The 15,527-nt window shown below is 35.6% G+C and overlaps 2 protein-coding genes across 3 annotated transcripts; one reads left to right on the top strand and one right to left on the bottom strand.

Moving 5' to 3' along the window:
* Positions 1-363: 363 nt before the first annotated feature.
* LOC110792871 (alpha-L-fucosidase 1) lies at positions 364-4,260 on the top strand. The gene is made up of 3 exons (XM_021997689.2): positions 364-1,021; positions 2,639-2,875; positions 2,968-4,260. The coding sequence occupies exons 1-3, from the start codon at positions 465-467 to the stop codon at positions 3,746-3,748; spliced, it is 1,575 nt and encodes a 524-aa protein (XP_021853381.1). The 5' UTR covers positions 364-464; the 3' UTR covers positions 3,749-4,260.
* A 112-nt stretch (positions 4,261-4,372) lies between these two features.
* LOC110792872 (uncharacterized) lies at positions 4,373-13,060 on the bottom strand. Of its 2 annotated transcripts, XM_021997690.2 has the most exons (11): positions 12,902-13,060; positions 12,511-12,681; positions 11,231-11,287; positions 9,159-9,225; positions 8,081-8,146; positions 6,699-6,792; positions 6,419-6,535; positions 6,194-6,294; positions 5,478-5,552; positions 5,279-5,371; positions 4,373-4,902 (listed from the first exon to the last, which is right to left on the bottom strand). In XM_021997690.2, the coding sequence occupies exons 3-11, from the start codon at positions 11,242-11,244 to the stop codon at positions 4,609-4,611; spliced, it is 921 nt and encodes a 306-aa protein (XP_021853382.1). In that variant the 5' UTR covers positions 11,245-11,287; positions 12,511-12,681; positions 12,902-13,060; the 3' UTR covers positions 4,373-4,608. The 2 variants fall into 2 exon arrangements, with proteins under 2 accessions (XP_021853382.1, XP_021853383.1); XM_021997691.2 differs by lacking the exon at positions 12,511-12,681 and having other exon boundaries at positions 12,902-13,050.
* Positions 13,061-15,527: the final 2,467 nt, after the last annotated feature.

Here is a 15,527-nt window from a genome sequence, read left to right as displayed (position 1 = left end):
TAGATTAGTGTTTGATTTTGGATGAATTTTATATTAGATTTATTTTTTTAATTATTAGAACGTTTGATTTTGGACGGAATTGTATATATTAATAATTAATTAATTAATTTAAATATCTACGTGGCACCTAATTAATTATCTACGTGGCACTCGATTTTTTTAATTCAAAAATAAATTAGAAATCTTATTTTTTATTGGCCGAAACCATTAGCAATCATAGGTGGCGCTCTAATAGTTCAGCAAATATGCCTCCTTTATATATGTATATTAGATTCGTGCCCTTCTAAGTTCTTTCTACGGAGTATACTGTAATAAACTCACCCTCACAAACAAGAGCACTCCGTCTTTTTAACCTTACCACCAAAAAAACAAAAAGAAAAGAAATCTAAAAAGTCAAAACACTAAAAAAATCTCCAATCCACTACACTACTACAGTCTCTCTCTTCATTTTCTGGGTTTCTGCCATGGATGAATCCAACAAATATCTCAAAATTCTCATCTTTCTCCTCCTCCTCACTTTCTCTCTCCCCTCTTCCCTCCCTCTTCTCCACCATCCACCACCACCGCCACCACTACCACTCCTCCCCATCCCCACCTCCCAGCAACTCTCATGGCAGCTAACAGAAATGGCCATCTTCTTCCACTTCGGCACCAACACTTTCACCGACTCCGAATGGGGCGACGGAAAATCCGACCCATCAGTCTTCTTCCCCTCCAACTTCGACGCTAAGCAGTGGGTCACCGTCGCAAAATCCGCCGGATTTTCCCGCGTCATTCTAACCGCGAAACACCATGATGGGTTCTGCCTTTGGCCGTCTTCTTACACTTATTATTCTGTGAAATCCAGTAATTGGCGAGGTGGAAATGGCGATGTTGTGGGTGATTTGGCCGTTGCTGCGAAAGAGAGTGGGATTCAATTGGGGTTGTATCTTTCTCCTTGGGATCGCCATGAGAAATGCTATGGGAATACTTTGGAGTATAATGAGTTTTTTCTGGGTCAAATGACTGAATTGCTCACTAGGTAATTAACTCATTACTCTTGTTGGATTTTAATTACAATATAATTGAAACGATTTCGTAGATAATGCTAAAAATATTCTGGTTTTGCGCTTATATCGAATTCAATTACCGGGTACCGTCCATGTATTCTCGGAGGGAGGCCTCGCCTTTTCTGTATATTATCTGCCATTGTTTTTGGGTTTAGGAGAACTAGGACATGCAAGTTTAATAATGGTGATAACAGCCTGCAATTTAGATTATACTTCCTCCGTCTTTTAATACTCGCAACGTTTGTTAGTTTCACGCATGCCGATGCACAACTTTGATCATTTATATATTAAATTCTCTTTATGCAAAAATTATAAAAAGTTGATATTTTGAAAATACACATTGAGACGAATCTAACAAGATCCCACATGACTATGTTTTATCTTATATAAAAAACACTACAAATAGTCAAAGTAGATTATATGAATAGTGACAAAAGTCCAAACGTTGCGAGTATTAAAAGACGGAGGAAGTATATCGGGATGCACAATGCTCATTTTGCAAGCTGATGAACATTTATTGAGCATCTACTGAACATGGAGAATGATTTCAATGCATGTGTACAATTGAAATATTTGAATTATATGTTTTTTGGATTTGAATTATATGAACTTTGGGTATGAACAATATGTTATTTGTATTTGAACTATATGTTTATTTAAAAACAGTGAGTGTTGTGTACCCGGCGCATAAAATTTAAGCCTTGATGTAGGGTTTTTTTTTCTCCAAATGAGCCATGATGGTAATAAATTACAAATGTTGGCAACCACTAGGCCAAAACGCTAATTGGTATATCCCTAGTGCATTGAGGAGTTGATTTTAGATTTTGTCATATCAGGTAGATTTAGTCAGTGATGATTTAGCAACAGAAAATGCAACCTTTCCACACTCGAGCACTCAGGCTAGTCTTGTTTATTTTTTCTTTGTGATGGGAACAGTCGTGCCATCAAAAGCAAGTCTTGGTTTGGTTCATCATGTTTGGTTAAACTTAAAGCAATGTTGACCAAAATTATATTTCTTCTCTTCAAAGCAAAACAAATCTGATTTGTAAATTGCTAGTTGTAACAATTTACAATGATTTACTTTTATCCCTGGTCAAATTGCAATGAGTTTTCAATATCGAAGCTTACGAGACAAATAGTATAATGGGGGCAGGGAATATTACTTTAGAATATAATTTAGTTACTGAGTTCAGTTCTTTCTTTTACTAGTGTGTTGATTGAACACAATTGGCCATTTATCAATCTTCATTGTGCTCAATTCTTCAATTAACGCACAAGTAAAAAAAATTCTTAGCCATCATACAAGTATTGTGGCTCGAGGCTGTTGGACTATAAGTGGAGTGTAAAATTACGAGGTTTCATATTTCTAGCTGGCTTGCATGAATATAAAGGATGTTATAAAGGATGTTACCTTTGAAACTAAAACCTCTGATGTGATTGCTGATGTTCTAAACTTCTAACACTAACTCTTTGGAGTAGATTGAAACTTCTAAATAAGCGCATGATTTTAGCCCTTCCTCACTCCTAACTGAGTCCTAAGCAAGTTTCGGTGGGTATTGAATGAAGCAATATATTGCTTGATGAAGCAGATATGGGGACATCAAGGAGGTATGGTTGGATGGTGCTAAGGGGGAGGGCGAAAAGGATATGGAATATTTCTTTGACATATGGTTTGATCTAATTCATCAACTGCAACCTGAAGCAGTAATATTTTCTGATGCTGGGCCTGATGTCCGGTGGGTTGGAGATGAAGCTGGTGTTGCTGGTTCTACATGCTGGTCTTCTTTCAATAGGAGTGCTGCCAAAATCGGTGACACTGATTCACAGTAAGTTATCTAGACCCTGTTCTTCTCACCTTAACAAATTAAGTTAATTACAGTTGAAGCTATTTACCAATCATAATTATTGAACCTAAAAGGTATTCACGCGGAGGAGACCTACATGGGCATGATTGGGTACCTGCTGAATGTGATGTTTCCATCAGAGCTGGTTGGTTTTGGCATGCATCAGAAGCACCAAAATCTGCATTGTCTCTTCTTGATATCTACTACAAATCAGTAGGAAGAAATTGTCTTCTACTGCTAAATGTTCCCCCAAACTCATCTGGTCTTATATCAGATGAAGATATACAAGTGCTTCAAGATTTTGCTGATCTTCGGACCTCCATATTTTCCAATAATCTGGCTAAGCATGCCATTGTGACTGCCAGTAGCACACGAGGAGATAGTGATTCTCGCTTTTGTGCCTCCCGTGTACTTGAAGAAAGTATTTTTACTTATTGGGCTCCAGAAAAGAACCAAGCTCATTGGATATTGTATATAGACTTGAAGGATACAGTGGGTTTCAATGTTTTGCAACTTCAAGAACCAATTCATTTGGGGCAAAGGATCCTGTTTTTTCATGTTGATATCATGCAAGACAGGGGAGAATGGAAGAAAATTTTGAATGGGACAACTATTGGATATAAGAGACTTTTACAAATCCCGAGAGTGGAAGCTCGATACTTGAGGTTGGTGATCGAGAAAGCTCGTGGAGATCCTCTTATTTCCTTTGTTGGGGTTCATATGGATCCTTATTTAAACTTGACAAGCTTAGTTGATACATCCGAAAAGGTGCCATCAAATGGACATAGATTCTGGAGCAAGTTTAAAGAGATTCTCTATACTCTGCCATACAAGAAGATGTCTCTAGCCATCTAGGTAAGCCTTGCTATGGGGGATCATAAAGCAGTTTAGGAATCCGGTCTTCTTCCTCTTCTGTATGTGTCCTTGAACGTTTGAAAATTCACTGCTACATGATTGAAAGTTTCAATCTGCTACATGATTCACCGTAAACATCCGTGGTACAGATGCTTAGTACCAGTTGTATATCAATAGGTCAATACTCTGTATCGCCTGTGTAATACTCTCACTCAAGTGATCATTGTTATAGGTTCGGCATGACTACATACATGAACGGTTTGCTGAAGATGCGTAGTTGATTTATGATTCAGGACAGAAGATTTTTTAGGGTAATTGTTGTATTTTGGCTACATAAGCACATGTAACTAGTTTCGAAATTGTGCTGTACTGGTATTTCAATCTTAGTGGTAATCTTCTGCTGTCTCTGTGCAGTTCCACTACATTCAGTTGAAAATTGAGAATAATTGTAATCTGAGGACAGGGAACCTGTAAATCTCTTTGTCATTATAGTTCATAATTCTGGATCTTCATCGAGTAAACAGTTATTTGCTGATTTCTTCACATTCAACAAGTTGCTGTTTAATATACTTCATTAGGGGTTTGAGAATGGTCTAGCTCGAACAAAGAAATGAAGCATTCACAGTAGCTAATCAACCGGTAGGGACTTCTAATTTGTTGTCTGAGTTTAAATTGGTTACATTTCAAATCAAGGGTCTTATAAATACAATCTTTAACCATGCAAAAGAAAAAAGAAGAGAAGACCCCCACATAACCTCTACTGCTAATAGTAGATCTTCTCATAAGAAACTTGCAGCAACACCTAAAACAGTGACGACAGAAGCATACAGTAACAGAAATGACAGCAAGCTATGGAACTTCTAGTTGATTTTGACATCACGAAGGAGACGAGCAGCCATGGCACCACATCTTCGCACTTCCCAGTCAGTAAGATCTCGACTTGAAAGTCCTGTAGAATCCGAGCAACCTATATCGTTTTTCTCACTCCCAACTTCATCCACCCCACTGGTCTTTCCTTCTCTCGGGTTACTTTCTCTCTCTAAAAATTCAGCTGCTTGCTTTTTCTCTTGATCTGCTGCCAAAGCAATTCCAGAGGAAAACTTTTGTCCCATCAAGTAAAGCTGGATACTTGGATGCTGGTACTTTATGTCCATCTGCATCCATGGAAGAATTTATGAGTTGGGCATGTATGTAAGATTATTCACTGGGAGTATCCTTAACTGTGAGGACATTCTACTCATGCCCCAGCCACAATTTTTTTTGTCAATACTGTTAAATTTGTGCATAACTCAGTAATCATGAGAAATGGAGTATACATCAGTAAATAAAGTTTACAAGTTCAAAGAAGTTTACTGATAACCATAACTTAAAATTATTGATTAGATGGGCTAAAATATTTAATCAACTATCCTTCCTAACTGGTGTGAGATGTACAAGACCCCTCACCGTTCCATGCCCAAGGCAAGGGAGCAGCAGGGTATTAGGGTAACCATGATTTTTTTTTTTTTTTGGATGAACAAAGTTATGTACCTTGGTTCTTGGAACAGTTTTCACATCAAAGTTGTTCTTCCACATTTGAAGCATCTGTTCGTGGACGCTTGTAGAACGTATCTCATAACCCAACTGTTCAGTAAAATTCAAAACTGCTAACTGATACATGAACTAAAACAGTAAAAAGATTCCTATAGTATACTCAAATCTAAAAACACAATTTTCTGAACATCTTTACCACAACGGTAGTGCGTGGTCCAGACAAAGCATGAATCGTTTGCAACAGTGGATCAAGAAGATGTTCTGCATAAACCTGATATCCACACATATCAGAACCTTTCCGTGTAAATTTTTACATGGCAAAATTATTAACAAAATATAACTTAGACGTGCATAAATCTGTGGTAGGTGCCTCTGGAATAACATTTTGCAGATATGCAAACAGATGACCGTTAAAAATTTAGAACTAAGGAGGACCTTATCTGCGCAGATGTCAACTACCTTTTATACTCAAATAAACAGAACAAAATGTCAACTACCTTTTATACTCAAATAAACAGAACAAAATATCAACCACCTTTTATACTCAAATAAACAGAAGAAAATGTCAACTACATTTACACGAAGTAAAAAGCATGTAATTACTTGTTTCGTGAATTATGATGAACTATGTCAAAATTCCATGCTCCACCAGTATCGTAGACTCTAAAATATGTAATATTAGTTGCACACAAGTCTTCAACTATATTCTCAGGGATTCAGAAAAAACATGGAAACTCTAAATCCGACATTGAGTTTGGATTTAACAACCCTTTTCGTGTTTTAACACTCCAAGAGGTTTTTCAGCTCCAAAAAAATTAACCACTTTTCCACCACAATGACACAGATACTTTCGACATAAGCTTGCATTATTTCAATGTCATCCTCCAAAAAGAAATATTATAAGACACCTACCACATCAGTGCCAATCACATAATCATATGGGGGATCAACAGCTTGTATATGATCATTATTACCCCAATCCAGTTCTGCAACCTTTATAGAGCCAAATGAATCTACAGAAAAAAATTCTCGTAAAAGGATATACAGAACATCAACACCAACAAATAGGATGGCCGAAAATCAAGGAAAAGATAGGTAAAAAGGAAATACTGAAGCATATCCCAAGTTGTTAACTACCTGAATTGGCAATTGCCTGCATGATCCTTGAAGTATTACGTTTAACATTTCTTTGTAGAAGCGGCAGAACTTCTTTCTGGTCAGTTGTGACCACTTCACATCCTAACATTGCCATCCCTGGTTACCCAAAAATGGAATACAAAGAAGAGCACAGGAACAATACATTAGAATTTTCCAAATAACGCATTGAGATGGACCCATTCACTCGTCACATGTGATAAAAAGGCAATGGCTTCCAACATATACTGAAGAAGACATCTACTAAGCAGGTGAAACATACCAAAGCCAGCTACTCCACAGCCTGCCCCAAGTTCAATGACTCGCTTCCCTTTGAGTTTGGATGGGCAAAATCTCCCTTTTCTGCTATTCCTTTCCTGAAAAGGTGAGCAGCAATTACTGGAATACATTTGAAAACTATAGCTAGATATCCAAAGTATATAAATTAAAAGTCATATGCTATTATTTTCCTGGAAAAGGTGAAGGACATAGTTCAAATATAGATGTTATACGTATCACATGTTTTGATTAGCTGTGGAAGCTAATCATATAAAAGGATAAAAATATTCTTCCTAATCTGCTTTTCTTTTCTTTGAAAATATAAGAGCATGCAATAGATAGAATGCATCTCACAAGCTGTCATTAGACGTGGAAGCCCAAAATATATTCATTCTAGTCATATGCTACTAATAACATATTCATTTCTAGACAAATTCAGGCACGGTAAAATTCAGTTAACTGAACATACTGTTGCACACTTGCACATTTGTGATCCGTCACAATAGTAGACACAGTCAACTCCACCCCCCACCCACCCCCAACAACAAAGCAACGACAAACCAAAGATCCAACATTACAATTATGACTGAAACCTTGATACTACAAATGCAGTTGTTCAACACCTCATTACCAAACCCACCTTACAGATTAGTTCGTCAAACAAAGATGACATTATAATGTTCTGACGTTCTATGTGGCTAAGTTATACAATCTAACTTAATTGAGTTGTCGCTCCTCCAAAGCCTATGAGGCTATGACAAAAGCCAATTTCTTTGCTAAGATAGTCAGATCCATGAAATAAATTAATAAAAAAATATGTCTTTTTGCATAGTACTGCTATTGAGATGCACGATTGAAACTTCTGGGGCGCCCTTTCTAAAGATGAAATTTGGAAATTCTCCGGGGAGGAGGAAGGTGCATAGAAGGCCTATGTGTTTGCAAAAGAAGTAAACGGATTTATTTCTTATGTAATAAACAACATGCCTACCGACAGGAGTAAGAATTATAATTGCAGCCTCCATTGACTATATCTAAGGAAGTTTCAGGAGATGGACGTACTAGAGGGTTCATAAGGTTTCCATTGCTCTTGCCAATGACACAACATAGAACACGTGGATTAGAATTCAAAAAGCGGTTCTAGGTATAGCTTGTTCCCAAAGTCACAAAGAAAAGTCTGAAACCAAAAGCAGGCTGGTTCTTTTGAGTTACAAAGAACATGTTTCGAATGGTCAAGTCGAACAAGAAATTGAAAGGCACAACTATTAGATGTGTAGCCAAGATACAAAGAAACATCCTTATGCACACTACAACAATAAAAACAAGCACAAAAGTTCCACATACTGCATGGAACTCCTGCAGAAATTAGCAGAGGGATGAGAAATATACCAGATACTTGGCAAAGACCATTGATGCATCCCATACTGTAGTTCCCAAATGCTTGGAATTTGGATCCTGTCACAGCAAAGAAGAAACCAAATGTCTTATCAAGGACAGGAAAAAAGACAGAAAAGCAAAGATATCAAATTTTCAGGCGAGGGGAAAAAACAAATACAGAACACATTAAGGCTGGATATTGAAAAAGTTATAAGCCTAAGTACATAACCAATACAATTTTCTAAAATAAAAAAATCACAAATAACACAAAGAAGTTTCCTTATGTTCTTGCTCTGCATAGCTAATATTGTAATGCTCTTTCAATTGTAAAATTGTATCTCAGAAGATAAAAGAATCATTGAAATGCTGCGTTTGAAATTCCAGTTATACTGGAAGGTGAATTTAACAAAGCCAGTGGTGGTATTTTCAGTTAAAACTCAAACTCAATCCTTAAAAGTGGACTTCATTCAGATAATCAATGCAATTTCTTCAGTAATCATTACCCAGAAAAATATATTTGGAGGATATTTGAGGAAAGCCTTCATTAGAAACAACAGCATTGTGAACTACAACTGTAACCCCTACATTTTTTATATACAGGCTGCAAAAGTGTGCTCTACACTTCTACTTCTCCATTTCAAAGTAGTTGCTGTACTTTTGGTTTTTCATAAATTTAAAGTTGAGTGTTTTAAATGTCTATTATCTCTGTCCATTCTGTTCAACTGGTTTTTTTTTTACCATTACTTCACTTCTGGTTTTCTGAACTTTTGTGAAGTTAAATGGGACAAACAAATACTCTGAGACACAATGAATGGTATTTTATAAGTAGTGAAGAGTGATATACACATCATAAAATCCATCACTTACTAAGCCTATGTAATATGATATCCATAACAAGTTAACAACAAGAATTATTCCTTATTGAGCAAAAGTGAAGTTGGGCCCCCATATGTGGGTTAAAATTTGGAGAATTCGGCATAGGAAGTTGTAACATTGATCGCTATATGCGTGAGCACATGAAGTTAAATTAAATGCCTGGGTACAAGCTTGTGGGGAAAGAGTGCCTGCGAAACTAGACAGGAAACTGTACCTGAGAAAATTGCAATTGATGCCCCAGTAAATCTATTGTAACGACTGATGTGTCTGGCAGATTTAACCTGTAATAGTACATCAAGACAATTTGAGAAGCTAATTCGCAAATAAGAAGCCTCTATCATAGTAGCTCTACCAGTCTACCCAACTACTTCCGTTTTTCTGAGTTTTACTCGTTACCGTAGCAAAAAAAGCCAAGGAGTACCCAAAAGAAGAACCACCCATGTGGGTACTTTTTATTTTAAGAGGAGAAAGACAAAAAGTAATGATGTGTTTAAATATAATTGGTTTCCACAAAGTGGGATTGAAGGTGATAAAAATGTGAAAAAATGTTTGACATAAATGGAATAAAGTAAAAGTGGGTATAACTTAGAAAAACAAAAGTGAGTACAACTTAGGAAAACGAAATTAGTACAGATTTTGACAATTCAAGTCCAATAAGCAAGTAAAAATGGCAACAAAGGATAGGACTTGAATCGGGAAGAACCGCATCTATGTCCATCTAGTTAAAAATCACCCATATCCATTTCCATTTCCATTTTATTTTAATCCATCCTTCTTGGTAACCAACAAGAAAACCGAGTGTATCTGATGGATTTGCAGGTACTTCTTTTCAAAGGTTTGTTTATGATTTACGATATTACTTGGATCATAGTCATCTTACAATACAACCAAGGAAAATAAAGTAAATCCGTATATGATCAAAGATATCAATGAATCACTATATTACACACAACACACCGATAAATTCCAATATATGCATTTCAAATCTTCAAATTACAGCTTAACAGAAAACAGCATGTTCCTGAGTCCTGAGACAACAGTCCGATTTTCTTAGTAATCTTCACTAGCAATCCAGACTTCTTCAATAGTAATTTGTGATGTTGAGGCAGAGAAACTTAATGGTCGATATTTTGTATACGTGTATCCATTGGGTGGTATATGTGACTGAAAAACATCCATATCCGAATTGAATTGAAATAATTTATGGTCTCCTAGTTTTTTCACAAGTCTAATTATGGATGGATGGATATCGGACTGGTACAGGTAGGCCTGACATCCTTACTGCAAACCATATCGTAATTTACATATCAATTGATATTATCTACAACTAAAATACACTCCAGTATACTGCGTTCAACTTTTAAATGAATCCATTCAATACGCCATACTTCAGAAGAAACTTTGGAACAAGAGTGATGATTATAGACTGAACTAGATGGAGGCATGGAGCAGTAAGTAAATTTATAGTTGATATTCAGATGCTGCAAAAATATAGAGTATATGATTTGTTCATGTTGACATCTCCTCGGGTACTGAATATTATTAAACTCAAACCCCAGAAAGAAATGCATAGGTCCTTAAGGAACGCCTAGAGAAGCCTTCAACAAGATCTCAACAAGCTTTCAAGTAATTACATATATTTACAAATGTGCCATATACTATGTTACTCGGGATCGACAAGTGTCAGACACGGCAAACGGGTATGTGTTTCAAGAGTCATACATGTCCACTTTATGAAAGGTTTGCCTAATTTTGGCCCAAAAGGAAGTGTCTCAATGTCATACCAATGCCCGAGTGTGGGACATCTGACACGGGTAATTGAGGTGAAAGAAGAGTCGGAGTAACATAGGTCATATACACATAAAACATATCACTTCATCATTCTTTCTCTTGATTGACCCATGATCCTCAATTAAATACCTTAGTCCGATACACTTCTGGTTATGAAAAGAAACCAAATAATGGGAACCAGGAAACAACCCCAACAATCATTTTCCTTTTGCAAGATAGAGGCACAAACGTACAATACAAAACATTCGTCAAATAGAATTCATAGTATATCAAATTTTCTAACATGGCATGGATGAAGGCATAGTCAAGCACGGTAGCACCTCTCCTTAAATATGGCTATGGACTTTAATAGATACCCAAGTCAGCCTGACATGTACAGATGTAACTAACATTCATTTAAGTAGGCAACTAAATAACTTCCACGCAGAATGAAGAAAGAGTCGCTGGAAAAATAACAATTCAGACATACACTAATTAAAACAAGGATTGAAGTACCTGTCAGACTCCATGCTTGCATTAATACCGGAATCCAAAGGCTTGCGGTGAATTTTTCTGTCATATGAAAAGGCCATAAAAGGTAAGTAAGTAGAAAATAAATAAAAAGGCAGAGAGTTGATTAGATCAGAAGCCTTTTCCAATTGCACCAGGCCTTCTTCTTTAATGGCTATGTGATAAAATTTACGATAAAAGCTGAAGTATCAAAAATGCTAAACATGGCTAGACCTATCAAATTGGTTGACTAGGTCCATGCTAGGTTAGATAATTTCAGGTTTGGGCTGGAGAGGTTTCGGGTAACTATTAGCCAACTTTCTTCTGATGTCAAGTCAAGATGTATGTGGTTTAAGACCCTAAATTTAAAGTTAATTCGAGTCAGGTGCTGATTTTGAATAATATTAGCCTGAGTGGGGCCTAATATTCTAAAACAATAAAAGGACTAAACTAACAGACCTTTCACTTGATAGCCTGGAATTGATTACTATATCTCTTAAAGTATATTGTATGTTCGAGGGTGAGTTCAGAGCTCAACCGCTCAAGTATGAAAAACGAGAATTTTCTCTCAGTCCCATTTTAGTTCAGTGGTGATCTTCAATTTGAATCCAATGGATGGGAATTTATAGTTCACTACGTGCAATACAAGGAGTCTATGTAACTTGATTCTTCAATAGTTAGAAATTTCCAACTCATAAATGTCAAACTTCTGTGTTCCCATCATATTACACCGTGTAATATTGTTCATGTTCGTGACATAGAACTGAGAAGAGTAGACATAAAAGAATTCATCACATTGTAATCCCCGTTCATGACCCTTTATATGAGAACCACTAATGCATTTATGAGTTGTGAGCACACATGATATACTTTCAGCTAAGGACACTGGTGTGCCGGTGGCTATTTCAAGATACTTTTACATGACAGAAAGAAAGCATACATCACTTCTTTGCTAAATGGTATGTGGTCTACAAGTAAGTTCACACTACGTCACACAATTTGAAAACATTAGAAGGAACTTCATTCTTATAGGCTATAGCCAATGACTCAAAGGCCAGTCAGCCGCCTTTTTACTAAGGCGAATTCAAGCTTGAGACGGAAAATGTCACCCCTTTCTAAAAAAAAAGTCACCTTAATAATTATAATACGCGAGTTTACCATGAAAGTCACTCGTTCCTGATCATACAACTGTCTCATACAAGATGTACTCTTATAATGTACGGAAATGGCTATGCTCAACAAATTGATATATGTCAAAAGAAGAATACAAATCAAAGGAAACATACCCTTGCAATTGCAGCAAAATTTACATCCTTAAAAGATAATCCCACCACAGCAAGAACCCGCAACTATTTAGCACATATGAAGTTTAAAGAACAAAATTCCCAGCTTTCAACAATTACCACCAAACCAGCAAACTCAGCAGACATAAAATGTTGCAGCTACTAATCTCACTCCTACGGCCAAATTCAATCAAATAATAACAAAATCAGAGGTACCCAGAAACTAAAATGCTAGCTATAAATCAAATTGGTGCAAATTTTGAGAAACAGTTTAAAAATTGAATTGACAATGTTCAAGAGAGAGCCAGAGAGCTACCAGACATTGGAAGCGTTGAAGAAAATGTAAAGGAATGAACAAAGATGCGTGTGTATCAAAGTTCGAGAATCGACTCACCTAACGGCTGAAAAGGGTATTCCGCCGCCTTACACGACCGCCGGAGTGCGAACTGAACAACAGTTATGGGAGAAAGCACTGAGATTGCGACGGGGCGGGCACAGTGGTCAGTGGGTGAGGGTGAACGAATATTTTTTAAACTGTAGTACTCTAGAGCTTCAAAATATACCCCGTAACTTTAATCAAAATGGTGGCACCTAATTAATTATTTATGTGACAGTTTGATTTTTTTAATTCAAAAATAAATTAAAATAACTTTTTAATTGTGTTTACGCCCAAAAAAAAAAAAATCGTGATTCAATTATATAAAGTAGGCATATTTATTAAATTATTAGAGCTTTGCGTAGAATTACTATTGATTTCGGCCAATAAAAAATAAGAATTTTAATTTATTTTTGAATTAAAAAAATCAAACGTCACGTAGATAATTAATTAGGTGTCACATACACATTTTAATTAATTAATTACTAATATATACAACTCCATCGAAAATTTCACTCTAATAATTAAAAAAAATCTAAAATAAAATTCATCCAAAATCAAACACTAATCTAAAATAAATTTCAATCCAAAATCAAACATTAATCCAATATTATAGCACCACGTAGAAAATATAATGGTTTCGTCCAATGAAAAATAAGATTTCAAAATTATTTTGTGAATTAAGAAGGTTGAATGTCACGTAGATAAATAATTAGGTGTCATGTAGATATTTTTATTAATTAATTATTGATATTATGCATATACAATTTCATCCAAAATCAAACACTCTAATAATTAAAAAAAAAAACCAAAATAAAATTCAATTCAAAATCAAAAACTAATCTAATCTACCACGTAATATATAAAATATAGCAGTTATGTAACGCCCCGACCTCTAATTCAATTATTAAGGAATAATTAGCAGCGGAATTAACCTAATTTGGTCGGGACATTACCTGCCGTAACTTCCTCTTGGGAATTACAAGGCAACCATCAATCATAAGCTATTAAATCCCAAAATTTATATAATCATCCTTTATATTACCAACATAAAAGTATATAACTTACTCAGAGTCTTGAATTTAACTATTAAAAACATTAAGCATAAACTAGGTGAATATTATTAAAGTGAAATCCTCGCCACTATTCGTTTCCATCGTTCCCCGCAGTACCTAAAACAGAAAACAAAAACGGTGAGCCGAAGACTCAGTAACGAACTATTCTAGCAACGTAAATTCATTTCAATTCATTTTATTTAATAACACAGGGAGAATAGAATAAGTAAAACATTTAATAAAGTCTTTTATTTAATTCATTCATAACTTTAGGGTGCACATGCTAGTCGTGGCAAGTATGACATGGTGGAACGTCTTCCACGATGGACCGCTGTCCATAAACATGGGGCCTTGGCCCGAAAACATGAGAGCCTTGGCTCAATGGGCGGATGCCCCATGGGTACATGCATGACCGAGAATCGTAACCTGTGAACATATACTGCCAAACGGACTAGGAATTTCACTTTCATTTATCATGTTTCGTTTAATTTTACATTTTAGCCTTTTTACTTCAGTAGAAGTAACATAATTCCTTTAGATCATGAGATCATGATAAAACATCATTTAGATCCTGGGATCCATAAAATATCATTTCTTTCCTGGCATCATAGAGACATCATTTCATTCATGGTTTCTTATAAAGATCGTTTTATAAGAATTTCAATCAATCATATTATAATAAATAATTTAATCAAATCACATTTCATTTCCCGCAATTCATAAAACATGTCAAAGCATTCAATTCATAAATAGATCATAACATTGTATTTTCATAAACGCATTTATAAGGGAATTGCGGGTACTAGCAATAGCCGTTACCTCACTTCCACGATTTTGCTATGGATTTTCTTTGGTTCGTTCGTTCTGAGCTCCGAGTCCAATTTCTTACAAAATATTAAATCATTGAATTAGTACTAAATCGATAAATAATCTAAAATCAATATTTTATAAATCATAAATTTTACAAATAATGAATTTTGTAAATAACAGATTTTAAAAAATATAATTTCATAATTTAATAAAAACATTATTAATCCAAATTTTAATCGGAATATAAATTTATTTCATACATCGGTTTTCATGAAAATATTATTTAAATTCCGTTTTTGTTAATTCAAGCTAGTAATTTATTTTAGTAAAATCAATATTTGATAATTAAACCTGAAAAATATTAAACAACTTTATTGGTAAATAATTAAATAATCAAAATTTATTAAAGCATGCAAATTAATAATTAGAAATCTGAAAATACAATTTAGTTTGTAACTGACCCAAAAGCCCAAATGAAATATGGCCCAATTTTAATATGGGTTGGAAGGGAATCAAAGTTTTAAAATAAACTTTGATTTTGGTTTATTTGGAACAGGAGAGGGCACGAGCAGGGGAAAGCACATCGGAGCAGAGCCGAAGAGAAGGGGCGACGGGGCTGGGTTTGGTGGCGCCGGAAAACGCCGGTGAAGGCGAAAGTGGTGGTGGTTTGTACGGCGGTGTATAGGCGAGGAAAGGAGGAGGGAGTATGGGGCACGGCTTAGGCGAAAAACAAAGGAGTTCTATGGGGTTTTTCGATCAGTTTTGGGGGAGGAGGAAGG

This window comes from Spinacia oleracea, chromosome 2 (assembly GCF_020520425.1).
Source record: "Spinacia oleracea cultivar Varoflay chromosome 2, BTI_SOV_V1, whole genome shotgun sequence".
Lineage (NCBI taxonomy): Eukaryota > Viridiplantae > Streptophyta > Magnoliopsida > Caryophyllales > Amaranthaceae > Spinacia > Spinacia oleracea.
Note: the sequence above shows the minus strand (reverse complement) of the source record. Positions and strands in the feature narration are given on the sequence as shown.